The 21,196-nt window shown below is 37.5% G+C and overlaps 2 protein-coding genes and 2 long non-coding RNA genes across 4 annotated transcripts; 1 reads left to right on the top strand and 3 right to left on the bottom strand.

Annotated features, from left to right (window-relative positions):
* Positions 1-521: 521 nt before the first annotated feature.
* LOC131227371 (uncharacterized) lies at positions 522-980 on the top strand. Its single transcript, XM_058223158.1, has one exon. It carries the CDS (start codon positions 522-524, stop codon positions 978-980), a length of 459 nt encoding a protein of 152 aa, XP_058079141.1.
* Positions 981-11,155: 10,175 nt separating this feature from the next.
* LOC131230413 (uncharacterized) lies at positions 11,156-17,419 on the bottom strand. Its single transcript, XR_009164024.1, has 3 exons — positions 17,326-17,419; positions 11,628-11,686; positions 11,156-11,226 (listed from the first exon to the last, which is right to left on the bottom strand). It is a non-coding gene; the product is annotated as an uncharacterized LOC131230413 (long non-coding RNA).
* A 1,404-nt stretch (positions 17,420-18,823) lies between these two features.
* LOC131230410 (uncharacterized) lies at positions 18,824-19,305 on the bottom strand. Its single transcript, XR_009164021.1, has 3 exons — positions 19,217-19,305; positions 19,034-19,141; positions 18,824-18,958 (listed from the first exon to the last, which is right to left on the bottom strand). It is a non-coding gene; the product is annotated as an uncharacterized LOC131230410 (long non-coding RNA).
* Positions 19,306-19,394: 89 nt separating this feature from the next.
* LOC131227359 (uncharacterized) lies at positions 19,395-20,351 on the bottom strand. Its single transcript, XM_058223149.1, has 3 exons — positions 20,048-20,351; positions 19,697-19,944; positions 19,395-19,613 (listed from the first exon to the last, which is right to left on the bottom strand). Exons 1-3 carry the CDS (start codon positions 20,349-20,351, stop codon positions 19,395-19,397), a joined length of 771 nt encoding a protein of 256 aa, XP_058079132.1.
* Between the last annotated feature and the right edge of the window lie 845 nt (positions 20,352-21,196).

Genomic DNA, 21,196 nt, shown 5'->3' with positions numbered 1-21,196 from the left:
AACATTAATTTTAGTATATGCGAGTATTATATATATAGTAAACAGTCAATGTTATCTTTTAAGTTTAGAAAATATGTTTATAAGGGAGTTCAGGATTATGTACATTCTAATATATGGGGGTCGTTGCATATATTTTCTGGTGGAGGGTCGTCATGGTTCATTACATTCATTGACAATTATTCTAAAAAGGTCTGGGTTTATTTTCTGAAAAATAAATTTGAGATTTTCACTAACTTCAAATAGTGGAAGACAATGGTGGAAAATCAATCAAGGTGAAATCTGAAAGTGTTGAGGACATACAATAGTGGAGAATTCACTTATGGGGAATTCAATTATTTTTATAAAGATGAAGAGATCATGAGGCACAACATAGTGCGCTACACACTAGAGCATAATTATGTGGCTAAGTGGATGAATCTGACTCTTAAGGAGAGGGCCTGATGCATGATAAGAAATGATGGGTTGGGCAAACAAATGTGGACTAAGTCCATTAAACATGTCTTGTTACTTGGTGGATTAAAATGAATGTTAATGGCTCCTCCTTAGGCAACCCAGGCCCATTTGGGGGTGGTGGTGTTGCTAAAGATCACTTGGGAGATCTCATCTTTGCCTTCCACTCTGGATATGGGATAAGCTCTAATGGTCAGGCTGAGACCAAGGTTTTTTGGGAGGCCCTTTCCCACTGCAAGGCTAAGGGCCTCAATAAGGTGGAACTAGTCAGCGACTCCAAATCCGTGGTGGAAGCTCTCTCCAAGGTATCCTCCCCATCATGGGTCATGTGGTATTGGTGGACCAGAATCAAATCCCTCAAGGATAATATGGAGATATGCTTCTCCTATTCTCCCAGGGAATCCAATGCCATGACAGACGATCTCACCCAAATGGGCAGTGGTAGCCAAGCCCATTCTTCCTTCCAATCCATAGCTGAGCTCCCTCCCCTCATTAAAGGCTTACTCTTTCTTGACAAAGTTGGTTTATGATACATGAGAGATCTGTAAGTTTGTGTATTTTCCCTTTCTTGGTGGGTAGGCTTGTTTAGTCCTTTTTGTTTTCAGGCCTATCCTAGAGCATTGTATAGCTCCTTCTTTCAATTTTATATGAAATCTTACTTAAAAAAAAAATCAGTCATCTTCTGCATATATTGATTGTAAAATTCTAGAGAAAGTGTGTAGTGGTCAGAAGGTAGACTATTCGGGGCTGCGAGTATTTAGTTGCGATGCTTACTCTCACATACCATCAATTGAGAGAGATAAGTTAGACCAAGGGGCTAAAAAGTATATCTTTGTTAATTATGGTGATGGTGTGAAGGGGCACAGGCTATATGATTGTGCCACACCAAAAATTATCCTTAGTTGTAACATCAAATTCGACGAGTGAACCCTTCTTCATAGTGCATTATCACTTTTTGTCATGGTTTTTTCCAATAAGGATTTTTTCATGTAAATTTGGATTGTTCTCTATTGGATTTGCTTATGTAATTTTGATTACTTTGTTTGATTCCCTTTTATGTGCAACATTAAACATCTATTGTTGAAAACTTTTTGGGGGCCACAAAAGTTTTTGATTAAGCTGAAATTTGTCTTTTCCCTTCATCTAGGTCTATGTGACCTTATGAATAGGTTGGATGGAAAATATACATCACAGTAGCCCCTAGGAAGGTTTCAATGATGAGTATTATTATCATGTGGTCCACTTGTTCCTTAGATTTGCCTCATTTTTGGGTTCATACCATAAAATAATTTGGGGAAATGGATTGACAATGTGGATAAAACCCATACATGATAGTAGGCCCCACACAACCCCTACCTAGACAGATATGGCTGCATAGAAATTGTAGTACATGGCAATAAATCGATAATAAAATAAACTTCCCATCGAGTCGTTAGATTGGGTATGTCCTAAAAATCTTCAGGATACTAAATATGCTCCATATCTAATTTCATCAATTCATTTTCATTCAGTATCATGATGCGATCCACATTCCTATCTTTTTGTACCCTCGAAATTTGTAAAGGTTCCTTTTGAGGGACAAAAAATGTGATAGTTTTTGCATAACAATCAATCTTGGCATAACCAACGGTAAGCTAATCCATCCTAATGATTACATCATACCCCTTCATATCCACACAACTACGTGAACTGGCATTATATTACTGTAGATATTTACTTCTCGAGATTTACATATATGGGTCAAAGTAACTACTTTCCCCATTGACGATTTTACGATGATTACTATACAAAGGTTCACACGGTTCCCTAGTCATTTCACTATGGCGCTTGTAGTAAATGACATAGTAGCTGTAGAATAAAACAAAATAATAACATGTTTCTGATGTATATCAACCGTACCTTTAATGACATTGTTATCAATCTCTAGTTCTTTAGTAGATAGGATAACATATACTTTAATTATCTTGAGAAGGTTGTTGCCTGAAGACTTTCCCTCAGTTCTGAGATATTGGAGGTTGCGTTGATGGCTGAGGCCAGTTCTGTGGATACTACAGTGGCCTTGGAGGTAGAGATCATGACGCCTGTGGATATTAATCAATGGTTTAGATGCCTATGAAGATTGAACAGACTATTGAGACGATTCAGGAAGTTGCATCTTAGGAGGAATTTGCTGTAGCGGTGGAATCTGGCCAATATCTATGAATTGGGTTCTATAGCTTTGAGCTTTATATTCATACTTCCTACAGTATGTGCAACTTTCAATGAAGAATTGGTCCTAACTATTTGGTACTACAATATGAATATTTGTCTGTTGCCTCTTATCCAATGGTTGTTGTTGATTTGGGGCAGTCCTAATGTGACTTCCCGTCTCTCTTATCTGAGCTCGAGACTTTAAGAATCGCTCATTAATTATCTCTTTCGGCTTAAAGAGCTTTATCAACAATTTGAGAATATTTCTTTATGTCATCACAATAAAACTTAGTTCTAATGTTCTAACGAAGACTTTCATCAAAACTTGAAATTTTATATTCCTCACCATCCACCATCTTTGATATATATATATATATATATATATATATATACATATTTGACAGCTCAGTGAATTTTGCTTCATACTGTCATCGTACCCTGTTCTCGCCTTGAAAACTTAGCCATTTTTTGACTACGAAGGCCTTGCAGAAATATTTTTCACTAAATTTCTCTTGAAATTCTTTCCAAGTCTATGACCAGTTTCAACCTTTCTTTTGGCCAAGGTCCATCAAACATCCGCTTCACCTTGTAAAATAAACAATGCTAGTTGAACCTTTTGGTTCTCGAGACAACTCATAGCTTTTAATATCTTTTTGACCTGTTTCATCCAATCCTCGGCAACTATAGGATCTATGACACCCTTAAATATTAGAGGACGGAGCTTCATGAATTTTTCGAATAACTCCACTTCGTACATCTATCCGGTCCTAGCTGACTCTGTCTATGATAACCTTATAATGCTTGGTTATGATTCACCAACAAGTTCCATTGAATTGTGAATTAATCATGTTGTTGTTTCATCATAGTCGCAATCTGATTCACCAATCCAAATGCAGCGTCCCATGACTATGAGTTATATCTAATGAAATTGGCACACATAACGTTTGGTGATAAAGGCAATTGGGTACTTGATCCAACTCCACCATGGTCTGTTGTAGGAGGAGGTAGATGAAACTGAGGCACATCTTCTCCCTCATCATCATTTACTCACCTTGGCAACTTTAAAAAGTGCCTGAAGGCTAGTGGAACGTGCAAGATACGGCTCAGCTCATCTTGTTCCCTTTTTGTCGAGTCTTCTTCAATTGGAGTGGGGACGTCTTCTACTGGTTCATGAGGAATAGTGGCACTAACAGATGGTATTATAACTCAAAAGTTGCACGTCTTCTTAGGTACCATAATTTTCCTATAAGGAGGTTTGATTAAGACTTAATAAGATTGTGTAATAAGATTTGAATATTTAAATTTTGATTCAAAAGAATTTTTTCAGTAAAATGATTCCACTTAATTGAGTTTTGGGAAAAGTTTAGACTGATCAGACCAGATTGTTGTCATTGGTCATTGTTCTAATTAGCATTTTAGCTACTTAGAAAATTCGATTCTTGCCCAAAATTTTTATGGGTATTTCTTCTTAAGTGTACAACATCATTGTAAAATTTTAGTTAGTTTTATCAACTACAAAAATTTCAAGAATTCTTCAAATCAAGTCTACCTAGAACTTGTCAATTTCTTAGTAGTCTACACTTACTCCCTTCGTCTATGCAGTGATTATCAGTTCTAAATTTTCTAATTATTATTTTTTAAAAAATTTTAATTTAGAGTTTTCTATCTTTGATTAAGCTTTTGAATCACGTCAATTAAGAGTACCTTTATAGTTATGAATTTTATAAAGTAATACATCTTAACCTAAAATATACTGAAATCAGAGTGTAGGAAAAATTCTAACTTAATTTTTAAGTTTTTGGTTGACATATCAACTAATAGGGAACCCTAATTTTTAGTTTCTACTTATTTCAAACAACAACCAATTTGGGAATCCCAAGTGTACAATTTATGATTCAATGGGTCTACCAATTATGTAAGTGTGTGAGGTACATAACCTACATATCACACTAGGTTTTTAAGAAAGCCTTGCTCTGATGCTATTTTATCATGCCTGAATCCTCAGACCTGAGTTATGACACATGACCTATATACCAAGTATACTAAAACATTTCTTCATACCATTTTCCAAAGGCTAAGTAAAAATGTACACTAAGTTCTCAATCTCAAACATTTAGTAGGACATGTCACATTCAATTATCTCGGTCACATACATATATCCAACACCAAGATAACTTATATGCATTCATTCCATATATTGATAACATTAAAAAAGAAAGAAAAAAAAAAAAAAACTATCTTACCACAACCCACCCATTCGGGCCTTTATTAAACCTTTTATGCTTTAACTATTCATAACTTTCAGCTACTCAACTTAAGATTTTTTCAAAGGCATAATTAACGAAATGACACAAGTTCAATTAGATGTTCTAGTGATTTAATATATTCAGCTCGTCTTCATTAAAATATTTCCATTGCCCTTGTGAATCATCCATTGGTTCACCTTCTTGCCCAAAAACTTAAGCAAACGTTTCATCATCCACTAAATCATCTCTATGATTTTTCTATCAATATAATGTTAGCTGGCCAGGCCTAGTGAACGAACCCATCATGGTTCAAATGCGTCATAAGTAAAATAGGAATGCATTAATGTCATGAGATGCATGGATGTGTAAATGCATCAAATGGGTTGATTAGTCTACTTGCTTAAGTTAGATTCCATCAACCCACATCTCCCCTTGTAGGGCAGGCTTCTACCATCTTGGTAAGCTTTCACATATTGTGGGAATCCAAGGATGGCCCCTAAGTCACCCGAAGTACCTACAGATCATTCAGGGAGTATGTATAGGGATTTGGCGCAATTATGTGAGGCATGGCAATGGATGTATAATATTTAATATTAGTTACATTATATATATATATATATATATATATATATATATATATATAGAGCAACATATGGCATTTCAATTCATGCAGCCTGATATTCCTAGATAGGGTCGGGTTAGGATCTGATAGCCACGCTGCTCTTACTTTATTTTTTCTTTTTTTTTTTAGGGGGTGGGGGGTGTTGAGGGGATTTTAAATCCCTGACCCCTTACGATCGGCCCCCCACGGAATTTTGTAGCTCGGGCTGCCCGAAGGGCCTACAAATGGTGTAGGCTATATAGTCCTTTTTGTTCAAATCAATGAAATAGCAACCTTCTTCAAATAAAAAATATATATATATAATAAAAAATTAAAAAAAAAAACACTAAGAAAATTCAACAAAACACTCAATACAAAGAATCACAAACATCAAAACAATGAAATGAATGTTTTAATTGCAACGGAGAGGAAACATGTTGTGATCACTCACATGAAATCTGGTGAAGTGGATTCCTAAATGTTATCCTAAAACCAATCAGTTTACAATCGCCTAAATAATTGAAATTGAAATTATATTTCTATTTATATACATCAGTGCAATCAGTCCACACATGATTAATCATTTTCATTTACTTTCTTTATCCAAAAGTTTTTAGAATAACTTCGTCTCAATGTGGGGAACAACCCAATTAACCAAAGTGTTATGATCATCCCAACATTCTTAAGGAAATCAATAAGTTATTAATAATTTTCATGGTGTAAATAAGACGTCAAAATTTTAATCAAACTGAACATACTAGTGTATCGTCGAGTGGTCGAACAAATCGGTCGACAGTACCTTTGACCGGTTGAAGTTAACAAAATTCACTAGACATTTTTTGTCTTTTTCGATTGGTCGAAACTACTTTTTTGATTGGTTAAAATGCCTTGTCAACCAGTCGAACATTGACCTATCGAACCAGTGTTTATATTGTCCAGACGATAAAATTTTTTAACTTTTTAATTTTCCTTTTTCTCTTATTTTAAATGATCCTTTGATCTTATCGGATAGATATGAGCCATCCATTGACATCACAAATCTCAAATTGGGAATGGGTTTGATCACCATTTTAGAATCCAAGATACGAATGATTCGTATGGCTATATTTGATTGGTGTGGCCATCATACAACAGTAAAAGTTAATCCCTTAATGTTTCTCAAGACCAAGAGTGCCTTTACCAACTCAACTATTAACTTGTTTTTATTCTAAAATAAAAATTTTAATTTATAACTACTAATGATAGTTCTAAGGGTACACAATTTTAAGGTTGTCATAGGTGGTCCTAAAATTCTTGCATCTATTGGAATGTGGTCTAGCAGCTATTGTGGGACTTCAAGCAGGTGGTTGGGCCGCTGTTATTGTGTTTTCCCATCCTGGATGAGGTTCGCTGTATCTAAATGACAGTGTCCTATTTGGCTATTTTAAGCGATAGGGAGCAGATTAGGTGCGGCCCTGCTTATAGATAGAAAGAGAGAGACCATCTAATTCATTCATATTTGAAAGATATTTTCAATCGGAAACTATGGCTGTTAACTTGAAAGATTAAATTGGTAAAAATTTTGAGTTGTATTCTGTTGAAGTAACTAAATATACATTCAGCTATGTACACGTAAAACTTCTGCCATGGTGGAGAAGAAGAACCCATCTTACTAAAAAGGACATGAGAAGGTGACGTGTCAATCAGTCTACCAGCTGGACCATATTCCACAACTGACATAACAATCGTCCCACCTTTAATTAGATAGGGATGCGATGGTTGAGCAGGAAGAACCAGAATATGGTGAAACCATCTTGCTAAAAAGATGTGATAATGTGATGTGTCAATCAGAGCCGTCCATCTCCGGGGCCTATCATGATGGCGAATTGTTTGCCGTTCACAAGCATTGAATCATATGGGCCATCTGAAATAGTAACCTTTAGAGCAATGTGGCATTAAACAAGGTTTGAAATCGGTGTTAGGTAACATATTGTTCACTACCAATACAGCTATGGATCACCTCATGTCATGATTGTATTGAGCTGTCTCGGGCGGTAGGGCCGAACCACCCATATTATTCATGGACAATACAGGTACAGTTGGGGCCACATGTTCCCAAATAGATTTTAAATCTTGGAACTAAGTGCTTTAAGGTGACCATTCCAAAATTCTCATCTTCAAAAAGTCATCCATTCATGGTGAGGACAACTAAACGGTTGGTCTTGATTTATTAATCACGCTGCCTCATTTAAGAAAGAGAGATATACAGACCATTTTTGGCATTCCACGGTACCATGATGGCTACATGTCAAAACGGCTACTTTCTCTAAAAAGCTCGAGCCATTACAAGATGTCATATCAATGTATATTAAAGGATTTTAATATTCTTATGTATATTAAAGGACTTTAATATTCTTTTGACTTGGGGGGATGAAACCTTCTGCTCTAATATTATTCTAATATCATGTAAAATGGTTGCTTTCTTTGAAAGTTGAAGCAGGTAAATGATGATTTATCAGTGTATATCAAGCGACTTAAGAATAAGGAATCATATCCCCACTACAGGGTCCTTCCTCCTACCCGGGTGGTAGACTTCCAGGAGTTTCAACACCGGGTCAAGGGGTCGAGTACCCACGTGAAATCCCACGGCGTGCGTTCGTGGGGTGTGTGTGCGTGTGTAAAAAAAAAATAAAAAAAAATGCCCCGCTACAGGCAGCCTATAGCCACTGGATGGTGATCTATGGGCCTCACCATGATGATAGCTACTGGATGGTAATCTATGGGCCTCACCATGATGGATGTGTTTTATCTCCTCACCCCATCCATTTTTTTATATTATTTTAGGGGATTGGGCTAAAAATTAGGTAGATATAAGTCTTATGTGAACCACACTAGATGAAGCAGTCGTGATTGAACGCACACCATTAAAAACTTCTTGGGGAGCATAAGAGTTTTAGATGAAGCTGATATTTGTGTTTTCCCTTCATCCAGGTCTTTTGGATCTAATCAACAGGTTGGATGACAAATAAAACATTACAGTAGACCTAGAAAGTTTTAATGGTGGACGTTCAGTCATCAAAGTTTTCCCGTTGTGTGGTCCAGATGAGATTTGGATCTGCCCCATTTTTAGTTTCATGCCTTAAATTATCGAAAAAAAAAACAAGGATGGACAGAATGGATTGAACAAATATATCATGGTAGTGCCCAAAGAACACTATCCAGTAGCCACCTCGCTACTGGCAGCGTCAGTAGGCCATCCGCGTCCCGAGGTTCCCTGCAACTCTTTGTTTTTTGGTACTTGTAGTTACTTTTCTCTAGCTGTAGTGATCCTGCAACTACCAGTTTACTCGTTCGTTGGAGGCAGATGGTGGTGGTGCTGTTGTCTTAAATTCTTAAATCTATTGGAACGTGATCAAGCAGCTGTTGTGGGACTTCACGCATGTGGTGGTGCCGTTGTTATCGATTCTCCACCCTAGAATGAGGTTCGCTGTATCTAAATGGTAGGGGTGCACATTTAATCGGTGGAACCGTGTAACCGGACTGGAACTGTTGGATCGGTCCGGTTTAGTTTGGTTCTAAGGTGCCAACGGTCCAGTTTCGGTTCTAAAATTTTCAGAACTGTTGATTACGGATCGGTTCCGGTTTAGGGTCCTATAGAGCCGAACCGAACCGTGAACCAAACCGTTGATCCGAGCTTTAATTTTAAAAGAAAAAACCCTAACACCTTTAGCGCCCTACCCCTGCCGTCTCGCTCATTGAGCGTCCTACCCCTGCGCTCTCGCCGACTGCGGACTATCGCCCTCCCTCTGCCCTCTCTCTCTCTCTCTCTCTCTCTCTCTCTCTCTCTCTCTCTCTCTCTCTCTTCCAATGGCTTTCCATCTTTGAGAAATAGAAGAGAAAGAAAGGAACTGTGATGGAATCCCAATACCCTAAACCCCAGTTGTATGGCACCAATGGAAAGATGTCGATTGGTCGGGCGTAGCAATCGGACAATGATCGCAGCAGCAGCGAACTGCGGGCCCTTAATTGCAACCTCACCTCCCTCTGCGAGCACATCTAGATTGAGGGCTTCAACTCTAGCTTGTTCTCCAACATCGTCGTTCATGCCATGGGCTCCACCTACCATCTCCACTGTCTGATCCTCTCCCACAACTCCTACTTCAGGTCAGATTTCAAAATCCAGACCTTTCTTCCTTTTCTTTTTGAAGCAATTCATTATCGTTTGTTTTCTTTCGTTGATTGTCTTGGAAAATTTCTTTTATGTTCATTCTCCGGCCCAGAACCATGGAAACGATCCTGAACCGAACCGTTTTTCACGGTCCGATTCCGGTTCGGTTCTAGGGTGCTAACGGTCTGGTTCCGGTTCCAAAAATTGTAGAACCGTTAGGAATGGTTCGGTTCCGGTTTCACCCTAGAACCGGACCGAACCGACCCGTGTGCACCCTAGTAAATGGTACACTGATGTATTTGGCTCTGTTAAACGATAGGCAAGGTTCTATCTAATTTTCTGTGGCGCTTGCCTGAATTTTTGTACAGTTTTTATTTTATTTTATTTTTGCCAAATCGACTAAGTTCTTAAATTCTTAATAAAATAAATAAAATAAAATAAATAAATAAATAAAACGTTGAAGGTGTATTATCTTATGCGTTTATTTCAAACCCAAGACCAAGAACAGGTGTGCCCCACCATGTACTCACTACAAGAAAAGTGACCTTTACCGACAGCCAAAACTGCCACTAAATGTCCAAAAAACTGCCGGTATAAGAATTACCGGCGGTCGGGCATGTGCCACTACAAGATGGCTATGCTATATGTTTTACCGGCAGTCTCCCACTTTTAGCGGCGTTTTTAACAGCTGCCACAAAAAGTTGACTTTAGCGGCGCTTACTATTTTTGCGATTGCCGCTACAAACTATTAAAGCGCCGCTAATGGAAGTAAAAAACGCCGCTAGAAACTCCACCAAGCGTCGGAAACAATTGTACAAACGCCGCTAAAAACTCCAATAACCGCTGGTAAAAAGCGACAAAAAACGCCGCAAAAAACTAAAAGAACGCCGTTAAAGTGATAAGAAACGTATGTAAATTTTGTTAGAAATGCCGCTAGAAGTATAAAAACGCCGGCAAAAAATGTAACAAGTGCTGCAAAAATTAGAGAAACGCCGCTAAAAGTACCGATAATAGAAATTCCTCTTGATTCTTTACTAATCCTTTCACACAAATTCCTGTTAATTCTGACTAATCCTTTCCTATAATTGTTGTCCTACAATCAAATCTCCATCAATCTAACTATCAAATTTCTATCTGCATAACTATCAAAAACCTATGATTGAATGACAAGAACTTGAATTACCCAATAATCTAACATTCATCAAGACAACAATTAGCACAATATCAACAAAATTACAATTAATGGTCTATTTAAAGTTTTTAAAACAAACTATAAATGTCTTCCTTTCTTAGCATTTCACATGAACTGTTTCAGTACGGTCCCCTTCTAGACCGATCATATGTCTTCCTTTCCTAGCCACATCTTCTGGCAAATGTCTACAACACCAACCTCACTGGCCATGATCACGTGTCCACTATGTGTGATGTAGGCCCTTTTCTTGCAATGAGCCTAAATTCCTCTCTGAGAAGTTTCCCTGCAATGGGCTGAGAAGCATATAGCTGATTCGGTAAGTGGCATAGCATTGAGATTATATTGCTTGGAGCTGTAGAGTGTTGCAGAACCAAGCCCTCTATTTGTTGAAGACTTGAACCTTTATAAACAATCAAGGCCTATGACAAACAAGAAAATAAAAGGACAATCAATTTCACAAGTCACCTCTATAGTTGGGAAAGTGTCAAAGTAAAAAAAAATTGTCATTGTATCAATTGGAACTTTTCTTCTCTTTTCTTTCTTTTTTCATTTCCTTTTTTCTTAGTGATTTTCCTTCAATTGGAACTTCAATCACATGAATAAATTGTCATTGTATCAAACTATACGGTGCTACAAGGCTTACAAGCACCACAATACAACCCCTACTCAATTGCTTGCTGGCAGGTATTGCAAATCATAAGCAACAAAGGAAACAAAAATTGGCCTTGTAAAAGAAAACCAATAAGAAAAACACACCAAGTATGAAAAATTTAGAAAGAAAAAGCAAACATAAGTCATCACCTGATATTCTTGAAGTGGATTTCGTTGCTAGTCAAGCATGTACAAGAAGCATCCAAAACCTGAAGAAATAAAAAAACTCAACAGTCAGAATGTAGATGATAAATATGATTGATTCAGTTCATTCATATTCGTAAGATTCTATTAATTTACCTTAGGGCCTGTTTGGTAGGTCGAATTGGAAGGGATTGGATGGTATTGGAAGGGATTAGACGTTAAATCCCGGGATTGGCCGGGCATGCCAAACAGAGTCGGTAATCTGATCCCAATCCCATGGATCTTAAGACAATCCACTGATAACACCATCATTACCTTTAAATCCCATCCAATCCACCCTAATCCGTTCAAAATTGCCTGGGACATGTTCGGTTCGTGGGATTGGAAGGGATGGGAAGGTTTAATTCCCAGATTGGCCAGGCATGCCAAATAGACTGGATATAGCAATCCAGGGATATAGCAATCCCATGGAGCTCAAGACAATCCACTGACAACACCATCATTACCTAGAAATCCATGCCATCCATCCTAATACCATTCAATCCCTTCCAATCCACCCGGCCAAACGGGCCCTTAGATACTCTAACAAGACCATGATAGAGGTGGTGATAATGGACAAGATGGCTTTTTCACTCGCACAAGATAGGGTCCTAGATAGGAATTTTGGCAACCAAGAAAAAAAAAAGATCCTTGAAGCAGACCCTAAGAAGCTGGGACAAGATACTTCTCTTCTACCAAGTCTATCTAACAAAGAAAAATAAACAAGGAGCAGCCCGCAGTTTCTAAATGCTAAGTAAATTCCTAACATTTCAATAGCAAAAGGAAACGAACCAAAATCGCAACTTGCTATGAGAAACTAATGAAAAACAAACAAAAAACAACAATAAGGCCACTGAATCCTAGCTTTTTTAACATAAGATGCCTTAAAATGTAACCAAAATGAAAACAAACACAATCTAATTCTTAGGCAATATCCGACCAAAACTTAGATATAACCAACTCTGCATGGTCCTGCAACCCCATTTAGAAAAAAATAAAATAAAATCGCAAGGAGAGATGAAATGCCGACCTTTTGCTTCTTGAGCCTTTCATTCTCTTCTTCCAGACGTGAAACCTTGTTCTCCAGCTTGTTCGTGTATGCCTGCCACAATGAGGAATAAATTCTCAGTCTTAAAAAAATAGAAAATGGAAGTAACTAGTTTTCAAAACAAGCAACCTGATTTTCCATTTCATTTTTTAATGGGTGCATAGTTGTATGATGAAATCCATGTTTTTATGTGTGTATATGCATGCATGAATGGATGGAGTATGGATGGATGTATGTATGCTTGCACGGATGGATGGATGAGGTGTGTTTGTGAATGTGTGTATGCAGGCATCATGATGGATGGATGGATCCACAATTTTCTCCATGTTTCCCTGAGTCAACGATATGTGCTTTTAGGCCCCATTAAGGGAAAATTTATTATTCCTAAATATGCAAACATGCAACTGAATATTCAGTTAGAACAAAATCTAGGCTTGTTTTTTGAAAGGTCAAAAGATATTAGTACCTAGATGCGTGGTGCATCATGATAACAAAACCCTACAAGTTATAAAGAAACCACAAGGATGCTCAACACAACGATATGGCTCAATTTACCACTTGAGTCTAGGTTTACCACACTATTGTACTGCATCTTCCAAATCAGGAATCCTAGAGCCTTTGGTTATGAGTAGCATAATTGTAGCTTTGGAAATAGCAATATATGTAATCTTAAATAAGGAGTTTTTGGAAGTTTCACATAATGAGTTTGTTCATGCAATGGCAGTATATGTAATCCATGAAGGGCTGTGAATGGGCTGGACTCGGACCAGGTAAAATCTAAATTTTGCATAGGCCTGGCCCAAACAGTTCAAAACCCGGGCCAAAGACAACTCCAGGCCCAGCCAATTGACAACCATAAAATGACAAGGTAGTGAAAACAAAAAATATCTTTGCTTGTAACACTCTTGACTTTCAATTCGATAGTCAAGTGCTCCTTTCGGATATATGTTTCTTTGCTTGTGAGTTGTGACAGCCTTGGCTTTCAATTTGATAGTTAAATGCTCCTTTTGGATATATGTTTCTTTTGTTTATGGTTATTGTATCTATCTCAGTAAGTGGTAATCTATGTTCAAAATCAGGGAAATCTTTAAATTGCACAACCATAGACATTGATTAATTATGCTCAATAAAAATAGGTAAATGGAAAGTTGACCTACATATCACTAGATATAAATCCTATAACTGGGAAACATAAAAATAATTAGAAAATTTCAATACATAAAAATGATATTAATGATCTCAAACTAAGGCCAATAAAAAGGCTCTCAAATTAAGATGGGTACAGTGTGTATTGATCATGCGGTTTTTTATTTGCCGGAAAAGTAATAAAATTTACTGAGGAATAAGAAAGTACGACATGAGAGTGTCTAAACTTTGTATCAAAACTATCAGGGAAAAAAAAAAACCTTCTGTCATGGGAATTTTCATCCCGAGAAAAATTTGTTGGTTTGAACAGTTTGCACCAATGGGTTGGTTTAGTTATCATTTAGTGCATGAAAAGTTTTTTTTTTTTAATCATTTTAGTGTATACAACCTGGATTCTTGTATACAAAACAAATATTTTTTTTCCATTCAAATTAACTGCAATTTACTGCACCGGTTGCATTCTTCAGTTTGCTGATTCAGTTTTTAACACATTAAAACTAAAAGAAAGATAGGCCCGATAGTTGAACGCCTCGTTCTTGTGGAACCGAATGTAGTATAGTACAAGTATATTCTGGAACTATCTTATAAAACCCATGTTAAGGAAGTATGTTTGACAGATGAAGCTACCAAGCAATAATTTCAAAAAGGGAGCAGTCGCAATTTACACCCACCTTTGTCACTAGCATACAGTCAATGTTTCCATTTGGGAATTGAAATAGTACAAAAGCATAATATTTCAGCTTTTTGTGTCCAATGCACCTCATAACTTTCTGTGACCAGCTGTGGTCCTTCATTATGGTGTAGAGAACACACAAAATAGTCACTTAAATACATCCAGACAAATCACAGTAGCACTTCTCCAACATTCAAAATTTTCAAAACCGAATTAGAAAAAAGAGAATCAAAGTAAACTAAATCAAATTTGAAAGTTGGTCAAATCATAAATAGGCGTATTATGGACGAAGACATTGTTTTCATTAATAGGCCACCTAGTACTCATAAACATTCATTACAAGCATTTTCTATCTATGTGCATGATGACCATACTGTTAAGATCAATCCTCTTATTTGTGCTCCCCTAGGTGCGGATTTTGATGGGGATTGTGTTCATATATTTTATCCATAGTCTCTACTAGCAAAGGCAGAAGTTTTGGAGCTGTTTAGTGTTGAAAAGCAAATCTGTGGTTCTCATAGTGGTAGTCTGAATTTACAACTGGTGCTTGATTCTTTATTGTCACTGAAACTCATGTTTAGGACTTTTTTCTTGAACAAAGTGACTGCGCAACAATTGGCTATGTGTGTTTCACCAGTTTTACCAGAACCTGCTTTGCTTAAGGCTCACCATTCAGGTCCTCTGTGGACTGTTTTGCAAATAGTACATAGTAGACAAGGAATGGCCCACTACAACCAATAGCCAAGATCAAAATAGGTAGCCACAAGCACTCTGGTGCAACCACTGCATAGACAACTGCCATGAATGAAACCATCAGCACCAGGCATGCAATGATCGTAAGCCGATGGCCCCACATAAGCACATCACGTAAAACTCATGTGATGACCCCATGCCCAGATGAAGCAGACAACGACGATAAGTGAGCAATATAATGTGATTGTATTTGAGAACAAGAAAGCTTTGAATGAACAATGCTTCATGAGGATTGCAGCCCCTTGGTTTGGGTTGTCATTCCTGTACCCACCTGGCATTGTGAATGCGGCAGTAAAGGTGATAGTGGTGATGAGTGTAGCCACTAATGTGTATGTGCTGACCCTAGCTTTGTAGCACTCGTTTCAGTCAGCCACGTCCATGGATCGCACCATGATATCTCAAGTATTTCAAGATGAGCAGCTGTGTGAGAGGAAGTGTTAGTTGGTATCCTAATCCATAGGATTAGAAGGTTGGTAATCTGCCCAGACCTGATTTATTAGGTGGTTTGATAGACCCACCATCATCATCTTAGCTCCTCTCGGACATAGTTCCAAAACTCTATGACTTGACTAGGCATCTGACCCAGTGAACTCGACTCAGCTGCATTCTAGGTTGAGTTGTCCTGTAAATTTGTACTTTTTACTGGACTGTACTGGACTTGGGTGTTCACTTGGATAGCAAGGATCTCAACCATTGGACAATAGCACTTCAACTATCTATTTTAGATATTTTATATTAGGGAAATTCTCCAGTGCTCTCAGAGTATTATAAGTTACAGTTCTCCTAGTCTCATCTATCCATTTGAACAGTTCAATCCATCAATCTGAACTGCCTAGTCCAGAACATGATGGACTACCATGCGAAAAACACACTGATTGAATGATCTAGGACATATCACCTTTGCTGCTTCACTTGAGATCAAATTACAATGAACTTGTAGAGTTCCAAGTGGAAAGCTACCTGAAAACTGTAAAACTGCCTATCGTGACTCGTATGCTAAAGTTATCTGCTTTGGGTAATTTGATAGATTCTAAAAATGATTCAATTATCAGTAAGGTTGTTCAACAACTTGGCTTTTTGGGGCTTCAACTTTATGACCGAGGGAAGTTTTATTCAAGGTGTTTGGTTGAGGATATGAGTTTCCACTTCCAAAATAAGTATTCTGTTAATGGTGTTGACTATCCTTCTGAGGCATTTGGGTTAGTTAAGAGCTCCTTTTTTCAAGGTCTGACCCCCTATGAAGAGTTGGTCCATTCCATATCATCCAGGGAAGTGTTGATCCGTTCTTCCAGAGGACTTACTGAACCAGGAACTTTGTTTAAAAATCTAATGGCCACACTTAGAGATGTCGTTATCTGTTATGATGGGACAGTGAGAAACCTCTGTAGCAATTGTAGAATTCAATTTGAGTATGGATAGGTGGACGAAAATAGTCCTGGAAGTTCTCTTGCTGGTGAACCGGTTGGTGTGTTAGCTGCTACTGCAGCATCAAATCCTGCATATAAAGCAGTTCTTGATTCTTCTTAGAGCAACAACTCTTCATAGGAATCGATGAAGGAAATACTTTTGTGCACAGTTAATTTCAAGAAGAATCAGTAGGCCATTTACTGCATTTCCTGGTTCGGTAAGTCCTGCATAATTTCTAACACACCCTGGAACCTACATTTCATGAATAGTTTCTAACATCTTACATCAGAAAGTCATTCAGGCTGCATTTGGCTCATGAGCATTTCACAAGCATAGAAAAACAAATTTTTGACTTTGGAATTTCTACTCTTAGGCTCTTAGTAGGTTTCTGTAAATTATGAAATATGAAGAAAAATCTCTTTAGTGGCAACCAAATGTACTCTAAACTAATAACCATTAAAGCAGAATAAAATTATATACACACAAATACAAATAGGCATTATAAAATGATCAACAAAAGAAACATTATGTCATGTTCTGCCCACCAATGGTATAAGTGTGGCTTGCCTTTTAGTAACATGTTGACTACCAAGCTTTGGCAAAAAGTAAGGAAAACTAATTCAAGATAGAGAACTCACAGTTTTGAACTTCTCCATGTTTGTCTCAAGACAACTCTCTAATTCTGACATTTTCCTAGTGCCATAGCTATTCGCCAAGTCAACATAAGGCTGCCATGAAGAAACATTTTATGAGAGTATTAAACTTAAACTTAATTGAATACTATCATAAAAGACATAAAATGGAAGAAAATGACACAACTCCCCTTGGCTCCCTTTTCCCTCCTCCTTTACCCGGGCTTGGGATCGGCAATGTAAGAAGTTGCATTGGCAGAGTTAAAAAAGGGCTTAAGCTCCATTTGGTTTTGGAAAAAATTATATTCATAAAGATTGATGTGATGACCAAATGGAGCCTAAGACTTATATGCAAATTTACTAAAAGGTATGATAGGAGCTCTTACCCTACAAATATGATGACTAAGTGACCACATGTAAAAAAAAAAAAAGAAAAAAAAAGAAAGAGAAAAGAAACAGAAGAGATTAAATTAAAGATATACAAATGCAAAATTCAAATCACAAATCATAATCTTATAAAACTTAAATTAAAGAGATTAGATGAGTTTAGATGTGCCCTCTATAATTAAACTAAGATAAAAATAAATTGTTTAGATGTGTCTAACTCAATCCAAAAGTCTGAAACCACAGATCCCTACTACCCCCACTTACAAAGATGTTTACAGTTCCAAATACTTAATAAAAACTTCTTTCATGTAGTCATCATCCATTTCTGTCTGCACCCTATAAAAAATAACAAAAATAAATCAATTACCATTCACAATCTCATACAATAAGTTCTATTGCTTAAATAATAATAATAATAAAACAAAAAATAAAAAATAAAAACTTACCATACATAAAGTAGTGGGCCAAGCAATACTCGTTCCAATTACATCCCCAATTGTTTTATATCGTCCATGGGTCCTTATCAAATCCTCATCACGTATGATTGCCACTTGAACAGATACTTCCCAGAAACCAACTCCAAGTTTTTGCCCCCCTATTTTTGTCAATGGATCCGTGCTCAAAACGATTCCTTTAGCTACAGTATCCCCAGGCCTTATAATACTCTTAAGAAGAACTTGAGTCACATTAGTGCAACTCGTAGAATTCCCCTTATTCACCAAGTCTCTCTACAAATGATAAATCAATGTCAATTCTTGTATACAGCTCGAACTATGTATAATTGAAAACATATTACACATAAAAATATACATGTAAATATTATAATTACCTGATGGGTTGGAACCAAGTGGCTTGATGATGAGGAGGGTTGGTTCAAGCTAGGATTAGCTGAAACACCTAATCATGTAGCTAGATTAATGCTTGGATTCGTTATGGCAGCCATCAATGTTGTCATAGTTTCTCTTAGTGAAGATATTTGAGCATCTCTATCAGCTATAGTTTCTCTTAGTGAAGATATTTCAGCATGCAATTCCTCATATTGTTCATCTATCTTATGAGCATTAGAGGTCATCCCTTGGGACTGGACACCGTAGGATGTTGTGCCCCATATATCAGAAGGAGAGGGACCAAACCCATAAGTGCGGACACGGCCATGTCGTTCGTCACCCATGACTTCTGAGAATATATCTTTCCTCGCAGTGCTATTATGTGAAGCCTCTGGCTGCTGCGAAGTTCGTTCATTTAATTGTTCCTACAATTAAAAATCACCAATTTAGATTTGATATTGCCAAAAGATTAAACAAAATAAGAAGATACATATACATACCATTGCTCTTGCTGAGGCCTCATCCACAGGCATCCCATTCTTGCGTCTATGTGTCAACAAGAACATATCTACTTAGGTCAAATCCTCCCCATTGGCCCTCTTGTTTTTCTATCATTATTTAAATAAGTTATATATGAGAAATAGATTGGCATCAAATTATTAGGTGATTAATAAAAAAATTACCTCTTCTTCACGTATTCGCGCAAAGCTCTTCGTGCCTGCAGTGTGGCTAATGCGTTGTTTTCTCCGATTTTCCGTATTTATCTTATTACGGACCTAAAATGTGACACATCAACCGAGTAATTTATCAAATTTCAGCTTAAGACAATTGTGTAATTTCATAACATGAAGGTTTTAGTAACTACTCATCACATACCTTTCCTTCTTCAGAGTTCCAAAACTCAATGAGGGCCTTCGACTGATCCATTTGGACATGCTCATTGAGGTCTGCTAGCCACGCCTCATCATTATCATGAGGTGAGTAGTGGAATTTCTTCAGTTCGCACTTCCAATCCCTCCATTTTTTTCCAATCGACATCAACACCCAAGATTTAATCTCTTTGTCAAACTGAAACTTGGACTGCATCACATAAACAAAGTAGACAATCACATATTGAATAAAGAATAAATAATCAAATACATAAAATACATAAAACAAATCACCAGTATCATGACAAGTTCGTACATATCATCCTTCTTCTTGTTTGGCACTACCCTCCAATTAGAATATGTAAGGGGTGCGTAATCCTCATTACGTGCTATTATCCCCAAAACGTTTGTCAGCTTGCTAGCATTTTCATTAACAGGTTGCCCTAGATTGTTGGTGGTAATAAAAATGTGTTGCCCTTCACACATGTTCCAAACTTGATGGCATCGTGTGGGGCCTCGACTCCTTTTCGTGAACAACAAATCTGTTGAAAAAAAAATGCACATAAATAATATGCAGACTTGTATAGTTTATTAGCAAAAAATGCATTAAAATTTTAAGAATATTAGAACTAATGCATAACATACCACTAGAAGTATCCTCTAATGAATCAACTGTCCGGTGTGGATCCTGAGGCAAACTCTGGGAGAGACCCGCCGTAGGCAGGGGAAGCTGGGGATGAGAAGGACCCGCTGTAGACTCGGGCAACAAAGGCTGGACTGGACCCGATGTAGCCGAGGAAGGCTGATGCTGGGAGGGACCCGCTATAGGCTGGGGCAACTGAGGCTGAGAGGGACCCACATCAGTCTCGGGTAGCTGAGGCTGATTGATGCCACCAGTCATAAGGCTTATCGGTAGCCTAGTCGTGCGTTTAGAACGGGCAAGTTTCATCTCTTAAGAAGAACCTGAGTCACATTAGTAAATAGATGCATGTTGATAAGACGATTTAATTTTGAATAAATAAATAATAGAACCATATGAAAAAAGACATTTTAATTTCTATTTCATACATTAAGAAAACATGGTACTTAAGAAATCAATTATTGTATAAAATGTCATCTCCAATGGGATCAGATAACTCAGTATCATCTATTTGTTCTTCTACCATCGGCTGGGTGGGTGGTAAATATGTGACAATTGTTGTACCATCGACATCTGTCTTTTCCCAACTAACAGTGTCATCACTCGGGTCCTCCAAACATTGATCATCGTAGGGCGACATGCCTAAGAATGTATCAACATCATCTGCAGACTCTTGCCCATGCATCTCAAATAAGTCTTTAGGTTTCATCCTCACTACAACATGCCAATCCTTCTCGATGGGGTCTTGTACGTAAAACACCTGCTCAGCTTGAGATGCAAATACAAATGGTTCATCAGACAAATGTTGACCTGTATGGCATAATCATTTCAAATTCACAAGCGTAAACCCCAACCCATCATTCTTAACACCCCTGCCTTAAGATCGAACATCAACCCAATCACACCTAAATAATACAACCTTCTGAGTACCACAATATTCCAGTTCTATGATGTCTGTCAATACACCATAGTATGTTACATCTCCTGCAATGGGATTTCTGTCATTGGCACTTGCGAAGCTTGATGTCTTTGCAGTCATAACAACTCCACTATGTTGAGTTTTTCTTTTTTTCTCACGATCTTTGGTGTGAAATCTGAAGCCGTTTACAATAAAACCTTTATATCTTCTTGCCATACTAGGACCCCGAGCTAGC

This window comes from Magnolia sinica, chromosome 2 (assembly GCF_029962835.1).
Source record: "Magnolia sinica isolate HGM2019 chromosome 2, MsV1, whole genome shotgun sequence".
NCBI classification, from domain to species: domain Eukaryota; kingdom Viridiplantae; phylum Streptophyta; class Magnoliopsida; order Magnoliales; family Magnoliaceae; genus Magnolia; species Magnolia sinica.
This window is presented reverse-complemented; position numbering and strand designations above follow the sequence as displayed.